Source organism: Jaculus jaculus, chromosome 8 (assembly GCF_020740685.1).
Source record: "Jaculus jaculus isolate mJacJac1 chromosome 8, mJacJac1.mat.Y.cur, whole genome shotgun sequence".
NCBI lineage: Eukaryota > Metazoa > Chordata > Mammalia > Rodentia > Dipodidae > Jaculus > Jaculus jaculus.
In genome coordinates this window covers 115,574,923-115,592,062 of record NC_059109.1, presented here as the reverse complement: position 1 = coordinate 115,592,062, position 17,140 = coordinate 115,574,923, and the positions used below count along the sequence as shown (strand labels likewise).

The 17,140-nt window shown below is 37.2% G+C and overlaps 1 protein-coding gene across 1 annotated transcript in view; it reads left to right on the top strand.

Moving 5' to 3' along the window:
* The window catches only part of LOC123462897 (protein MLP1-like), a 146,199-nt gene that overhangs the window by 112,615 nt on the left and 16,444 nt on the right, over positions 1-17,140 (top strand). Inside the window, exons 75-83 of the mRNA XM_045157064.1 lie at positions 131-230; positions 1,328-1,398; positions 4,353-4,443; positions 5,944-6,020; positions 8,457-8,617; positions 11,607-11,787; positions 13,092-13,207; positions 15,946-16,063; positions 16,841-16,992. Coding sequence (XP_045012999.1) covers positions 131-230; positions 1,328-1,398; positions 4,353-4,443; positions 5,944-6,020; positions 8,457-8,617; positions 11,607-11,787; positions 13,092-13,207; positions 15,946-16,063; positions 16,841-16,992 — 1,067 coding nt within the window. The remainder of the gene's footprint in view (positions 1-130; positions 231-1,327; positions 1,399-4,352; positions 4,444-5,943; positions 6,021-8,456; positions 8,618-11,606; positions 11,788-13,091; positions 13,208-15,945; positions 16,064-16,840; positions 16,993-17,140) is intronic.

Sequence of the window (17,140 nt, the reverse complement as noted above, 5' to 3'; positions counted from 1 at the left end):
CTAATGAAGAAATATGGTTTAGAATACTTAATCTATTTATTTTGAAGAGTTGATGCTTTTGAAATATATAATATACATGTGTGTGTAGCCCTGAATAGATTTTGTAAAACTCTTTTCTTAATTACATTAGCAGCGTATCCCTGAGTCTCTTCCTGAGAAGAAAGAAGTTGACAATGTACCTGGCACCACTACTAAAGCAGGACAACAAATGGCAAATGTACAAATAAAAGGTCAGACCATCTGGATTAGGAACCATGTTGAGTGCTTTAATGATGACCATTCCCTTTGGAAAACAGGGAAATGTCCTGTGATTGGTAGATATATAACCTTATCCAGCAGAATTGTCCTAAATCTACAAACTTTCTCACCATTTTCTTCCTTCTGGTATCATTCAGCTTCTGAGCATGATTTCTCACTCAATCTCTGTATTCTCACCTATCGACTTCTGTGTATCTATACCTATTGTCTTACATGCTTCCACGCAGAGTGCACAAAATGCTGCATACCATCATGCACATCATGTCATGGACAGTGTTTGCATGCCATTCCTAAACCTCACACTGAGCTCTTTCCCACTTTAGTAACTGACATTAAGCAAATCTCCATCAATAACATAACTCTAGAGGAAAATGAAAATTAGCCATTCACACCAACATGAATGGGGACGTAGCATGTAGGAGCCTTGCTGTCATCATGTTTAAAAAGTACAGAAACAGGGGGCTGGAAAGATGGCTTAGCAGTTAAGGCCTTGCTTGCAAAGGCAAAGGAACCAGGTTCACATCCCAGGACCCATGTAAGCCAGATACACAAAGGGGCGCACATGTCTGGAGTTTGTTTGCAGGGCTAGAGGACCTGGTGCATGCATTCCCTCTCTATCTCTCTCTCTGTCTCTACCTGCCTATTTCTGTATCTCTCTCTCTCAAATAAATAAATAAAAATGTTTTTTAAAGTATGCAAACAGAATAAACAGTTATGTTTTTGTAGAAGGATGAATCTTAAAGTAAAACAAGTGGTGCACAAGAGTGTTTCATATCAAGTTTCTTTGAAATAAGAAAAAGAGAAGGAAATTTTGATGGTGTAATTATATTTGACTTATAACTTTCTTGGTGGATGAAGACACTGTGCAAAATGTGACTTGACATGTCCCTATGATATTTTCAAAAGTATGTCTTGCATGTTATTCATTGCCTGAGGTGGCAAATTTTGAATGGAAGTTTGCAAACATTTTAATAATTAAAACCTTCTACTTAATTTTATAAAGATTTTTTGTTTGAGTTACTGTTTCTTTGAGTGAATTTTACCTAAGTGTATGTTTTTTGTATGGCAGCAGCAGAGCCTATAATGAAAGTAGAAGGCAGCCGAGACAGCCATGGTGACAGTGACAAGACTGAGTCACGGGTATGAAATCTTCAATTTAAAATCATGTATTCATACTTGTTTTGGGCTCAAAATATGCATGTGGCAAATAAAAATACCCTTTGATTGACTTACAGGTAACTGGCAGGTTATCATTTAATTTGGAACAGTTTTCATACATGCCTGGTTCTTAGGCTATTGAGAGAGTCTGTAATAATTTACATCTAGAAATCATCTTTCCAGGGCTCTACAAGTGTTCCTTATGATAAAAATCTGGGTCTCCATTTCTATCAAAGCATAATATATCTCAGAATTTAAGATGAAAATTAAGTCTGGTGACTCAGTTTCTATTTTGGATTCAAGGCAAGCTAGTTTTGAAGGCTAGGAAATTGAATTTATGTTAAGGGTAGGTTATTGCCTATGGGTCAAAATTTGTGTTTAGCAGCACCTAGGAGGCAGAAGGATCACCATGAGTTCAAAGCCACCCTGAGACTAATTCCAGGTCAGCTTGAGCTAGAGTGAGATACTACCTGGGGAAAAAGAAATGTGTTTAGATATTCAACCCTTAATTACAAACATAAAGGCTGCACCTTTGCTTTTGTGTTTCATTTTGCCACAGCTACACGTGCCTATTTATTAAATGTGCCCTTGTGACATGATGGCTGTTGCTTTTAAAATAACTCCCCAGTGGGCTGGAGAGATGGCTTAGCGGTTAAGCGCTTGCCTGTGAAGCCTAAGGACCCCAGTTTGAGGCTCGATTCCCCAGGACCCACGTTAGCCAGATGCACAAGGGAGCACATGCGTCTGGATTTCATTTGCAGTGGCTGGAAGCTCTGGTGTGCCCATTCTCTCTTTCGCTCTCTGCCTGTCTGCCCCTCCCCCCCCCGTCACTCTCAAATAAATACATAAAAAATCAACAAATTTTTTTTAATTTTAAATAACTCCCCATAGCCACAAATGTCATCAGAATTATCCTACACCATTGCAAGTGAGTGAGTTACAATTGCTTCTGAGTACTCTGCACTATTTGAATTCACACAAAGTACTTGAATGTGATGTATGTGAGCAGTGTTCTCATTGGTGCATGAGGACTTTGTGAGGCTCTTTGATGTGTTTTCAGTTGGAAACCATTGCTCTTATGTCACACCTTCTCTATGATAGACCTTAAAACTCCATATATCATAAATATCCTATGATATTATAATGATAGTATAAAATATGCAAGCAGATAAAACACAGTAAAATTTTTGAGTCCTGTGAATAAAATTGAGGTGGATTTTACCCAAGAAGATTGAGAGAGCATGTATGTGCCACCAGGGCAGTGTGAGGGTTGTATTTCTCATTCAGAATAAGATTTTGCACTTGTGAGGTACAAGCCCATTCGAAGACACGAGCCCATGCCAAACATATTAACATGTGTGAGGGCATCTATATTGTAGGAGAAACATGTGGAGTGTAGGTACTTGTGGTCATGTCTGTAATGCAAGAATGACAGAGTAAGCAATGTGAACTGGATCGTTTGTGTCCTTACAGTGAAGAGAGATTAATCATGTACATGGGCTCGAGACATGGCTTAGAGGTTAAGTGCTTGTTTGTGAAGCCTAAGGACCCCAGTTCCCCCAGGATCCACGTAAGCCAGATGCCAAGGTGGCACATGCATCTGGAGTTCCTTAACAGTGGCTGGACTCCCTGGCACACACATTTTCTCCCTCCCTCTCTCTCTCTTTCTCTCTCTCTTCCTCTCTGTCTGTCTGTCTGTTGCTCTCAAATGAATAAAAATCTTTAAGTGAATGTGTCACATTTAAAACAGCAGATAGATGTTCTTATGCTTCTCTCTCTCTTGCCTTGGTATATAGCTTTGATGATCATTCTAGATTGGTGAAGACATGCATAGTAAATCTAAACTATATATCATTTTATTTAAACCTAATATGATTTCTAGTTTTAAAACAGATTCTTTATCCCTATGTTCTGTCCATGTAAATGTTTCCCTTTTTCTCTTAGTTTGCCACAGTTGCTTCCTCCTGGTAGACAGGCTGTAAGATGACCAGAAACAGACCTGAGCTTTTGTCTTTATTAGTTATGTACATATTCATTGTGTAAACAGCACATGTTGGTACCATCCTTACCCTCATCCCTGTCCTTCTCTCTGACGGGATCCTCCTCATTGATGATGACACTTATCCCCTTGGGGATTTTGGCCATGCATTGTGGGGGTTGCCATCAGTCATGTGGAGGAGGCAATGTCTCTGTGTGTAATGTCCCAACTTGTGGCTCTAACTCTTCTGCGAATTTCCCTGAACCATATTGGGTTCATTTTAGGTCTACTTCAGTGATGAGGACTTGGGAGCCTCTGTGTCTCTGGATCTCTAGTTTGGTAGGAGTTGAGTGTCCTCTGTGTCTATCTCCTTCACCCTTGTGCTGGTACCAGGTTCACCAAGAAAATAGTACGCTTGCTCATTTCCCCAATTACTCTATGGTTTCAGCAAGGGCCCTGATGAGGTATGATGGGCTGATTTTTTCCCTCAGGTTCTACATCCATCTGACAAAAGAGAAGCAGATTCACCAGCAGAGAGTGAAGTCAGCACTGGATAAATAGGATGACCATATTAGCCTAGAGAGAATTTAATAGGTGTAGGTCCTCTTGTAGCCCAAGAATGGTGGCAGCTTGATATTGGAGAGCAAACTCGTTATTTGGATATGATTCTGTCTTGTTTCCCAGTTCCAGCTACGGGATCTGTTCCACTGAGTGGATATGTTAGCCAATCCAAGAGCAGTTCATTACCCACCAAGGTTGTATGCCACTATTGCACTTGGGTGAGCATCATGTCAGACCTGAACTTGATAACACTTTACACAGGTCTCTATTAAAGAAATGCTGTTTTGAATATCTGCTTCTCTTATGATGAAGACTTGATGATTTAGTAACAGGAAGTATGAATGTCTTTGTATTTATGCATACAAGATGTGGAAACTCTTGTTTTTCCTATTAACAGAGTATTTCTGAGCCTCTTTCTAAGAAGAAAGAAGATGGTCCTATAAGTATTTCTCAAAGAAGAAAACAAACCACACTTTCAAAAATAAAAGGTAAGAATTACACTTGATTAGGAATTGGTCTCATGCTACTTTGACCATGAAACTATTTTGAAAGCATTACAATGTAAGCACTGATAGTTAGGAAGCCTTAACAGAACAAGTTTTGTCAAAATATGCATATTCGGCCATAACTTTTGCTGCCTTTTCTTTCAGTATCATTCTGCTGCTAGTGTGTCCTTTACCACTGATTTTCATATTTTCTCCTATAGACTTACACCAACCTATTGATGTTTTAATGAATGTTTTCATTCTGAGTACACATGTTGTCATGCTGTGCACCACCAGACCATGTGTCATGTCTTGGAAAGCCATTCCTAAGCCTATCATTGAACTCTTTTAATATCCAAGGCCTGAATTTAGGAAGGTCTCCATAAATAATTGTTGAGCCAATGAAGTTCAACCACTCACACAGTGATGCAAGGATGGTTAGCAACATGAGCAGAGCTGTCCTCCTATGGGCAGAACAAAGATAAGATAGCATAATCCATTATGTTTTCTTGTATGAGACTGAAGCATTGATAGACAGAGTAGGATCCTAAAAGTTACTCTTTCTGTTTTGCTCTATTTACAAACACAGGGGAAAATTGATAGAAAAGTTGATGACAAAGTACATTTCTTTTGTTTTTTTCCTGTCTTAAGGATGTTACACTGAATAATGTAAGATGATATGTCATTATGATGTTTCCAAAATGTACATCTTGATAATTGTACATTTAACCTGAGATGATAAGCTTATGAAGAGATCCTTGTAATCACTCTCTTTTCTGAATCATTTCAGGGATATAGATGGTACCAGTCATTTGATTACAGTTCAAAAATTAATAGAAGTGCTGGAGATATGGCTTAGTGGTTAAGTCACTTACCTGCAAAACCAAAGCATGCAGGGTCAAATCCCCAGTACCCACATAAACCAGTTGTACAAGGGGCACATGCATCTGGAGTTCATTTGCATTTGATAGGGGTGCTGACATGTCCATTCTCCCTGTGTCTATCTCCATTCTCTCTCTCATTACAAATTAAGTCATTAAATTGAAATATTCAAAAGCATTTTTAAAATGAAGATATATTTTAAAAGAAATGATGGAATCCAGGAGTGGTGGCGCACACCTTTAATCCCAGCCCTCAAGAGGCAGAGGTAGGAATATCATGGTGAGTTCAAGGCTACCCTGAGGCTACATAGTGAATTCCAGGTCAGCCTGGGCTAGAATGAAACCCTACCTTGAAAAACCAAAAAATAAAATAAAATAAAGAGAGATGATAGAGGTGGAGTCATTTAGCATTATGCTCATTACTTTAATAAAGCTTTCCTTAGATTAAGCCAAAAAACATCCAACGAATCTCAAAAGAATTATGTATTCAAGTAAGGGTCAGATTTTTTAAAAATGAAAATTACTGATACAAATTTTACTATGATTAATGGTTTTTATTTTCTACATTTTGGTGCTATTGTTTTCAGGCAATTCATTTAATTGAAATGCCCTTTTTTTCTAGAAGCTTTAGCAGTTCATACCCTGACACCAGAAATACAGAAAGCCAGTCGTGGAGACAGTGAAATGGATATACCAATGGTATGGAAAATTCTAATTTCAAAACTGAGTATATACTGTGTATTAACTTTCAATATTTACTGTAGACCTATATAAATAAATGTGTCTTGGCCTCAGAAGATAATGCATGCCATTTTAATTTTACTTTTTTTACTATCTGATTGCATGTTGATAGTGTGTTGCCAGAGCTTGCATTCAACTAGAGCCACAGATCATCTTTCAGTGGCTTTGCAATTTTGCTTTCTGATAATCTGAGCCTCCACTTGTATAAAGTCATAACATGTCATTTTTTTAAAAAATGAGTTCACGAGCTGAACAGATGGCTTTGCATTCAAGACACTTGCTTGCAAAGCCAACGGATACAGGCTCAATTCCAAGGACCCACATAAGCCAAATGCACAAGGTGGCACATGCATCTCAAGTTCATTTACAGCAGCTGAAGGCAATAGTGTGCCCATTCTCTCTACTAAATTAAAAAAAAAAAAAAAGAGTTCAAAACCAAGTCTGATGGCTGAGTTCCTACTAGTAACTTATGGGTAAGTAGCATGTCATGGTCCAGAATTCAAGTGAATGGGTCAATATTCCCAGTGCTCAAACTTGATGCTTTCATTAATCAGTGATTAATTCCAAAGTCAAAGGCTGAATCTTTTCTTGTAGTTTCTAGTTCACTGTGGTGTGTACATTCTCTACAAGAATATGTATTGCTTTGTATTCATTACGGTGATGGGGTCATTGCAATCAGGTTTTAAGAAATATTTCTCAGTTTGGTGTGGTGGTGCATTCAAGAATGGCAGTGTATCAATGTGAGCAACATCATTCGTGTCCTAGCAATGAAGAGAGATTAATCTCTTTGGAAGTGTACACAGCATATTTAAAACATCAAATGAATGTTTTTATGCTTCTTTCTCACTGTACAATGGTGTATAGCCTTAATGATGTTTCTAGATTTGCTAAGGCATGCATAGTCAATATAAATTATAGAACCCTTATAAAAAATATTTATATGGGGGGGAGGGAGGGAATTACCATGGGATTTTTTTTATAATCATGGAAAATGTTAATAAAAATTAAAATATATATTTATATGATTTCTAGCTTTTAAACAGTGTATATTCCATTCCAAATTTTTCATTCCCTTAAAATTTCTCTGAGAAATACTCAGACTTTTCATTTTTCACTCACTATGAAAAGGAGCTAGTACTGATTGACCTCCTCCAGTGGATCATGGCCTGTGATTGTATCTCTTCCTTTCCACATATATTCTTTTTTGTTATAGAAAGAATTATTTGTGAATTTGACCTTAATTATTAAAACTGTAGCATAGCATGTGTTCTTATCAAGGATAATATATGCATGAAATTATAAAGGTCACCTGATATGTTTTTGGAGAAAACAATGTGTGATGTTGTAAGCAATTTCTTTTATTACAGATTTTTTACCACCATCATTCTGTTGCAAGTTTTCCCTTAGTCGGCCACTTTTATTTCTTCTTGTTATGTAGGCTAACGCATGATAGGAAACAGACTTGACTTTGATGACTTTTGTTTGTTTGTTTGTTCTTGTTTTTGTTTTCTGAGGTTGGGTCTCACTATCTCAAACTGACCTGGAATCACTATGTAGTCTCAGGGTGGCCTTGAACTCATGGTGATCTTCCTACCTCTGCCTCCCGAGTGCTAGGATTAAAAGCGTGTGCCGCCATGCCAGCCTTAATGACATTTTTATAGTTTCACGCTTGTATGAGCTCACAATCAATTTGAAAATGTTAAAATGCAACCTCTGATAGTTATGAATCCTTATCTAGAAAAATTTTTCTTTTTATGTCTTTTTTTTTTTAGTTGTATTAGTCATACAGGTAACGCAAAGCTAAATAGAAAAGAGTAAATTAGGCTAAGCATGTTAGCACATGCCTTTAATATAAGCACTTGAAAGCAGAGGTAAGAGGATTGATGTGAGTTTGAGGCCATTCTGGGACTACATTGTGAATTCCAGATCAGTCTGAATTAAACTGAGATTCTACCTTTAAAAAAAAGTAGAAAAGGAGTGAGAGAGAAATGAAGGAAGGAAGGAAGAAAGGAAATTCTATAAGAAACCTAAAATAAAGAATACTTCTGAAAAATTTAAAAAAGTGTTATTTCCTCTTTTTTTGAGGTAGGATCTTGCACTAGTGCAGGCTGACCTGGAATTCAGTATGTAGTCTCAGTGTAGCCTCAAACTCACAGCGATCCTCCTACCTCTGCCTCCCAAGAGCTGGGATTAAAGGTGTGTGGCACCACACCCAGCTTATTCCTTCAATTTAAACACAAATATAATTCACAAAATTTAAATGATCTATAAACTGAGACTAATCTTAAAAATAGTTTTATTAACTAAAGAGATAATTAGGTTAATTGTGATTAAGTCAAGATGAGAAAAGAGTTAAGAATATAGGTTATCCTTAACATCAACATTTTATTGCAGGTGGAAGAAAAACAGAAGACACACCAAAGCAATGAAATGGACATATCAGAGAAGACATATTATAGCAATGTTTCTGACACTGAAAATGATTTGACTCAACAAAGTCAGGGCAAGACATCTGAGAAACCACAAAATCTTGTTCAAATGAAAGAACATGCTAGGTAAGACTGGAAATACTTACCTTTAAATCACTATTCTTGTCCCATAAACCACATTGTAATTTAGTCTAATGTTCATGCTTAACAAATTTTATGTATTTATTATTTTATTTGATTTGATATAGGGGCTCATGCATTCCAGGAAGGTCATTAACTTACTAACCAAGGATGACTTTTATCCTTTTACCTCTACATATCAAGTACCAGGCTTTCAGGTGTGAAGCAATATGCCTGCTTTCTGCAGTGCAGAGGACTGAACCTGGGGCTTTGTCTATGCTGGACAAGCGCTCTACCAGCTGAGCTACACTTCAAGCCTCAAGGTTTTTTGTTTTTTTTCAAGGTAGGGTCTCACTTTAGCTCAGGATGACCTGGAATTCTCTATGTAGTTTCAGGGTGGCCTTGAACTCACAGTGATCCTCCTACCTCTGCCTCCCGAGTGCTGGGATTAAAGGCATACACCACCACGCCCGGCAAGCCTCAAATTTTATCCATTACTGGGCATGTTCTGGCTTGCTTGGATGTCAGAAAAATATAATGAAATATTCCTATTTCCAAATATATTGATATATTTTATTAACGATAATAAGCTGGGTTATGAAATGTGAAGAAATTACGTTCTGATGCAGTCTTGTTCAATGAAATCTGCAAATAATTTTGGAAGGAGCTTTCAGTAACTTGTAGCAGAGTTTCAAATACATCATTTGAATTTAGCAGCTTCAGTTCCAGAACTGATGTCTTGTAACAAACCATAAAATGTTACTTGGAAACATTTACATGCATACATTTAAGTGCGTTTGTTAGATAGTGTACAATAGTTGGACATATGATATATAGTAGCTATAATGTATGCATAAAAGATATGTGGTATGCATGGTTTTTCTTTTTGTGATCCAAGAGCATGAGTGCTCCCAAAATTAACCTGATTATATAACATAGGGATTTCACCCAGGAATAAGTGTCCTTATTGTTATTTCAGTATATTTCTTAAAATCCATTAAAATGCTATAATTGTCAGCTGGATGGTCAGCATGAACTGTGACAGGTCAAACTTGCTCTTGATATTATGGAATAGAAATGGCACTTTGCCTCTATCTCTTCCTAAGAATACCCAGCCTAGTAAAAGCAGCATCCATCAAATTATAGTTAAGGAATATTTCATCATTTCTATCCCCCAAAACTTTGGAGGTCAACAAAAACAAGGAAGGTCTAAGAAAATGTCCCAACCAAAAGGAGCCTAAATGTCATGTTGAATCCTGTATTCGATCTTGGAACAGAAAAATGACATCATATTCAAACAGAAGAAATCCAGATAAAGAATCAGCTTTTGATAACAATAACCCATCGATGTTGAATTATCAATTGTTACAATTGACATCTTTGTACAAGATGTGGATAATAGGGAAATTGGATGTGTAGCATCATAGAGTTCACAAGTGAATCCAGTCAGGCTTAAGCTTTTTTTATTGTTGTTGTTTGGGAAGCTATTGCTAAATCAATGTCATTGCTCATTGCTGATCTATCAAAATTGTTTAAATTGTTAATTTAGGTAGTTCATATGTGTGTGTGGAAGATTAACCACTTGGATGCTAATTAAATGACATAAAGTATCTTTGGTCAATAAGTATAAATAGTTCTCAGTAAAGTCCTTATTAATTTACAATTCTACCAACACAGTATGAAATGGGCATTACTAAATCAATTGAGATTATTTTTATTTTTATTGTTTGGTTTTCTCAAGGAAGGGACTCACTCTAGCTCAGGCTGACCTGGAACTCCCTCTGTAGCCCAGGCTGGGCTCCAACTCACAGAAATCCTCCTCCTCTACCTCCAAAATACTGAAATTAAAGGCATGCATCATGCATCATGCCTGGCTGAGAACATTTTAAAAGTTGCAGATGTTTTTGGTAATGTGGGGAGACCACAAACAGGGCCTTACACATTTTAAGTAGCATTCTACCTTAGAGACACCAAAAATGGTTCTATTTCCCATCAATGGGCATGAAATAGAAAATAATTACTGATTATTTTATTCAACATTTTGTCATTTATATATTTAGAGCATATATCATTTAAATCTGTGTTGAAAGGACAACTTATTTATAATACTAAGTTATTAGTTACTCTCATTTCCAGTGGTGTTAAAATTTTACTTTAAATACATAATAATGTAACCTAAAGTATTGTAAAGAAAAGAAATATGAAAAGCTGGGATACAGAGATTAGATGCCTTAGCCTCACCTTGGGTTATAGTTCATGGAGATAAATTGTTAGGTGTGTGCGCATGCATGATTGTGTGTGAATATGAACACACACATGCCATGGCACATGTGTGGAAGTAGCAGCCCAACTTTGGATGTCGATCTTCTCCTTCCACTTTGTTTGAGGCAGGGTCTCTCAGTTTTTACCATTGCTTTCTACAGGCAAGTTGGCCCGTGAGTGTCTGGGCGATTCTCCTGTCTCTGACTTCCTTCTTGCCCTAGGTGCACTGGGATTCCAGATGTTAGTGCCACAGTGTCCAGGTTTCTGTGGACCTGGAGATCCAGGTCCTCATGCTTGCATACAAGAATTTGATTCACTCAGCCATCTCCCCAGGTCATGCAGGTCACAGTTTGCTTACACTGTATTTATAAGCTTGTTTAGAAACTGCTCTGAAAAATGAGTTAGCATTAACATATTTTTAGCTGAGGAGTAATTATATATATGCATATATATACAAAATGTACTTTTAGTTTATTTTACTAAATATGTTCAAAGTTTCTTTTTTATATTTAGAAGTGCTAGTACATTTGCAGTCAGCAGAATGTTTTCATCATTATCTTTCAAATATATTTTGGAAATGTCTGAATTGTGACATTAAAGACATGATACTAGAAAGAAACATGCTGGAAAACTTTTCAAAATCATTAGAATAATAACTTAAGAAGAGCCAAATCACAAAATGAACTGCTTAGCTTGTAAGAAAAAGAGTTTGAATAATCCTATTCAACCTCAGGTTGGCCTTCAAACAAGAAGCTGAGCAAGGAAAAGATGTGTATATGCTTTCTGAAAATATGAAGAAACAGCTCCAGAAAATAGAAAAGAAATATGAAAAGGAAGTCAAAGTCAGGAAACAACTAGAAATGTCTCTTCGAGCTCAAGATGTGGAATTGAAGAGATGGAAGAAAACAAAGGAGGTAAGTTGATCTTTGGTAAAAGTTTGTATTTCTAAGTTTGTTTCACCAGTATGTCTCCTAATGGTTATTCAGTTCAGTATGCCGAGTCATGTTCTGATGAATGAGAAGAATATGACCTGGGAAATGCATTGTTTGAAACTTTCAACCTGCAAACATCATAAGCCTGTATTTGCAAACTGAAGACATTTATTACATCATCAGGCCCAACGAATCTTTTTTTCTATGCAAGACTGTGTTCCTTCTCTCACGATCTGCCTAAAACACCAAATTCTATGCGACCATGACACAGACACTTCTGGTGGCGATGCAGATATATCACAAGCCTGCAAACACCTGATGCATTTTCATGAGCCTCCAGTTCCTAAAGACCATAGAGATAAATGATTATTTCCCTTTTCAGATGCAGTAACTGAAACCCAGAGAGTTAATCTTCTCAAGGACACAGGACTAGTAATTGTGAAGCTGGTATTCAGACATTCTGGCACCTGTGTAGTTTGTACCTCCCACAGTCTTCTGTGGAAGACCTAGTTGTTACTAGTTAATGTTAATGTTCATCTTGATATGGCTTAGTTTACTTCTGTATGTGAAATTTCTCCAGTTAGCTACTGAGGAGGTATATTTTATGATGTTCCCCATATTACCAACATTTCCCACTTGGGTTTCTGATGCTGAGGGTGATGACACATCTCTGCCATCACAGCCCTCATGCCACTGAAGCTGGAGACAGGTGAGTTTAAGGTCAGTTAGACCACCTAGGGGGCCACTGTAACACATGGTTTTCTAACTTAAAAGAAAGGATAATATGTTTCCAGCCTAGAGCAGAATCCACAAGCTTGTCTGTGAAGGGCTAGACCATTTTCTGAGGTTGTGAGGCCATGAGGCCCTTGTTGCCACAACTCAGTTACCTGCACAGGTATAGCAGGAAAACTACTCAATGAAGGGGCTGGCATGTATTCCAGTCAAGTGATTTAAACATTTACAACTATTAGTAAGATCATTTGTAGCATATCTTTAGACACAAAAAAAATGAGAATAAAACCGATCTGAAAAAAGTATATCATGAATGAGCAAGGTTGTTTATATATTTATTTTAGCAATCTTTCAGAGAAGATAAGGATGGTGATGTAAATCAATATTAACTGTTTTTTAGAAGGGCATTGACATTCAATTGTGTCTTTATGTCACTTTCTAAAACTGAGGAAATTTGTCTGAGCTTATCACTCATGAACTCATAAGAAATGATATATTTAAGAAAGAAAGGAAGCATCTAGATTTTAAAAAATATTTTCCATAATTTTTTAAAGATTGAAGATGAAAATATAATGTTAAAGAAAAAACTTGTAGAATTTGAGCATTCGCTAAAATCAACAGCACATGATTTGAATGAGAAAATTGTTGGATTGGAAAAGAAACTACAACGGTAAGAGTTTAACATTTTAAGCCTATACAGCAACTTGTTATTTTGAATTCTAATTATACTGAAACAATGTTGAAATTCCTTATTTCAATTTTTTGATTTTCCTACTTAAATAGTATGTTAGGACTTACTTCAAGAAAATGAAGGAAATTTGAAAACTTTTGAATCATTTACGCTTTTGTATTTGAAATTACCATTTTAAAAGTAATGATACTGGCTTTGGCATAGTCTATCATCTGCAATCTTCTCCACTGGCCTTGAATTCTCATTTCAGAGCACATGTTGCTCTTACTTTTCTTAGGGAATGATGTTTCTTTCAGTATCCAATACTTTAATATGTAAAATTATCTACTTTATACTATTTCAAAGCATCAAAAATCATCTTAGTTCAGCTTATATTTTCTTTCTGTCTCTTTAAGTTATATATCTTTGGGATATAATCCTTGTGCTTCGGTGTCTCCTATGAGCACTCAGGGTGGAAATGCTATTATTCTGTGTGTGTGTGTGTGTGTGTGTGTGTGTGTGTGTTGTATTTGTCTATCACCTATTCACATACTCCCATATAACTTTACCCTCTCTATATTGCATATATAACATCAAAGACTATAAATATTAAGGAAATCATTGTTATATCACGTTGCTCAGGAAGTACTGGATGGAAAAATGGTCTGTACACAATGAGCAGACATGCAGTATTTTCCCATGTGCTTTTTGCTTCTTCTGAGATAAGTTTACACTCTGTAGCCTCGTCAAACTTGGAACACCACACTGTGAACTCAATTCCTGGCTATTGTTCTTCATCTTCCAAAAGGTTGAGGTTACAGTTGGGAGCTATAATACCTGGGTTTTCAAGTATTTCCAATACACATTTGGCTACATTTTTGGATACAGAAAGCATCGATAAGAATAGCTAACTTTGTAAATGACTCATATTGTCAAAAACATGTGTGTCCGAAACAGAAAAAGGAATCTGAATAGTCATATCTCAGGTGTCCATGAAGCAGCCAACACGGTGCCTTTTGTCTTTAGTTTCTGACTACTTGAGTTTGTTCTCTGAGTTTAACTCCTATTTAACTTCCATTTTTTTCCTGCTTGTGGATCCCTTGTATTTGTCAGATTGTGCTGGCAAAGACTTGTACATTCTTTTTTTGTTCATTTGGTTTTTGGTTTTTTGAGGTAGGATCTCCCTCTAGCCAAGGCTGACCTGGAATGCACTATGTAGTCTAGGGTGGCCTTGAACTCATGGAGATCCTTCTACCTGGAATTAAAGGGATTAAAGGTATGCACCACCACGCCTGGCTACATTCTTATTAAAATGGTTCAAGTCCTTTTGCCTTAGGTGTATATTTCCTTTCTTTTTAAAAACAATATATTTATTTACTTGCAAAAGGATAGAGAGCAAATGGGTGCACCAGGAACTCTTGCTGCTGCAAATGAACTTCAGATGCAAGCACCACTTTGTGCATCTGGCTTTGTGTCAGTACTGGGGAATCAAGCTCAGGCTGACAGACTTTGCAAGCAAACACTTTAACAGCTGAGCCAGCTCTCAGTTCCTGTTTCCTTTCTTACCGGCTCTGCATATCCTCTTTCACTGCTCCACACAGACTTCAATGGTGTCTCTTGGCTCATTTTCTATTCTAAAAGGCTTCCTTGATTCTGTCTTGTTACTTTGGACTGATATTGACACCAGGGTCTTAGAAGTGCCAAGCATTGCAGATTGAATGTGAAATCTGTCCCACAGGCAGTTTGAGTAATTGGTCCCCAGCTGGTGGCAGTTTTTGGAAGACTGTGGGACCCTTAGGATGTGGAGCCTTGCTGGAGGAAGTGTGTTGCTGGCTGTGGGCCTGGAGGAGTTGTGTCCTGGCCTTATTTCCTGATTGTGCTTTGCTCCCTGACCAGCCAGCCTCCTACTCTGTGCTGCTCTGCCTCCCCTGCTGTGACGGAAAGTATACCTTGAAACTGTAGCCTGGAATAAATGCTTTCCAACCTTAAACTGTTTCTTGCCAGGCACTTGGTCACAGCAATGAGGATAGTAACTGATTGACCAAGCCTATGATTTATCGTCAAGTTACCACCAGCACTATTTGGTATTGTCTATGTATGTACCCTCTTGTACACCATGGATGACACTTCACAAAACGTACTTTAGTATCTTTTGAAAATCTTCACGCTTTTCATTACCTTGGTTACTGATCTTTAACTTATAGTTAATATTTAATAGTTAAATGTTTCACACTAACACACTAAAGTGAATATTAATAATTATATAACTGTATGCACACAATTGTAATATTCCTGTTTTATCTTTGATAAATATAATTTTATTCATATTAATTACTTAGGATTGTAACTTTATTATAATGCTTTGAAACAAAGTTAGAATAAAATGAAAGAGGAGGATGGAGAGATGGCTTAGCAGTTAAGTCGCTTGCCTGTGAAGCCTAAAGACACATGTTCAACTCTCCAGATCCCATGTAAGCAAGATGCACAAGGTGATGCAAGCACGCAAGGTCGCACATGCACATAAGGTGACGCACACTTCTGCAGGTTGATTGCAGTGGCTGAAGGCCCTGGCGTACCAATTCCCTCTCTCTCTTCCTCTTGCTCTCATAAAAATATTAAAATAAAATAAAATAAAATGAAGGACGATGACAATTTAGAGACTTTTTATTTGTATGATACTACATATATATGCTTAAAATTATTTAATTTGAAGTAACATACTATCTTCCTCCTTGCAGGTACACAGATCTCTTAGAAGAAGCAACAAAGAGATCAAGTAATTCAAAAAATGAAGGCATACCTCATGACACGAAACACTTTTACCATAAGATTGAAATAATTAACACAACACACGAGGTAATTATAATCAAGTTTGGAAACAAAAATCACTCATGCCTGGATCATATAAAATTTTCTATGCTTTAAAGACTGAAATGAAGGTATAAAATATTTAAGGGTCAGGGGAAGTGGCTGTTAGTAAAGTGTTTGCCATGCAAGCATGAGAACCTGAGTCCAGATCCCGTACACTCACATAAAAGCTAACATAGCAAAGAGGCTCCCAGACAGAGAGGAAATGAGGCCCACAAGGAAGCACTGAGGTGTATCGCTGGTTCTCGGTAAAGTGTTAAGTAAACATATATTCAGGGATAATTCACTGTGGATCTTGGCTATGTGATATGTGCTTTTCTTTCTTTTTTTTTTTTTTTTTAAGAAACAGCTTGTGTTTGCAGCTGAATACTTTTATCAAACTGTTTCCTCCCTATAGAACATTTCATGTTCAATATCTTCTTTGAGATTTCTTTTTTTTCTTTTTTTTCTGGTTTTTTGTTTGTTTGTTTGTTTTTGTTTGGTTTTTTTTTTTTTTTTTTTTTTTTTGGTTTTTTGAGGTAGGGTCTCACTCTAGACCAGGCTGACCTGGAATTCACTATGGAGTCTCAGGGTGGCCTCGAACTCACGGCGATCCTCCTACCTCTGCCTCCCGGGTGCTGGGATTAAAGGCGTGCGCCACCACGCTCGGCTCTTCTTTGAGATTTCTTATTCTTGTCTGTTTTAATTCAAGCTGGCAAAGAAATGTTTGGTATTAAATGTATCTAAGGACTATTGACCTCCTTTTTTCTGATGTCTTTTCGTTAGCATAAGGTCTCTCGGCTGGAGCATACAACTGAAAAGCTCAAATCTAAGCTCTTTGAGATGGAGACACAAAATTGTCTAGCTACAATCAAAACAGAAAAGTATAAGACATTAGACCAAGAAGTGAGAGTAAGAAAAGCTCAAAAACAGAGCATGTAAGTAAAACCAAAAAACTACACATAGAAAATTAGATGCTGGGCTGGAGAGATGGCTTAGCGGTTAAGCACTTGCCTGTGAAGCCGAAGGACCCCGGTTCGAGGCTCGGTTCCCCAGGTCCCACGTTAGCCAGATGCACAAGGGGGC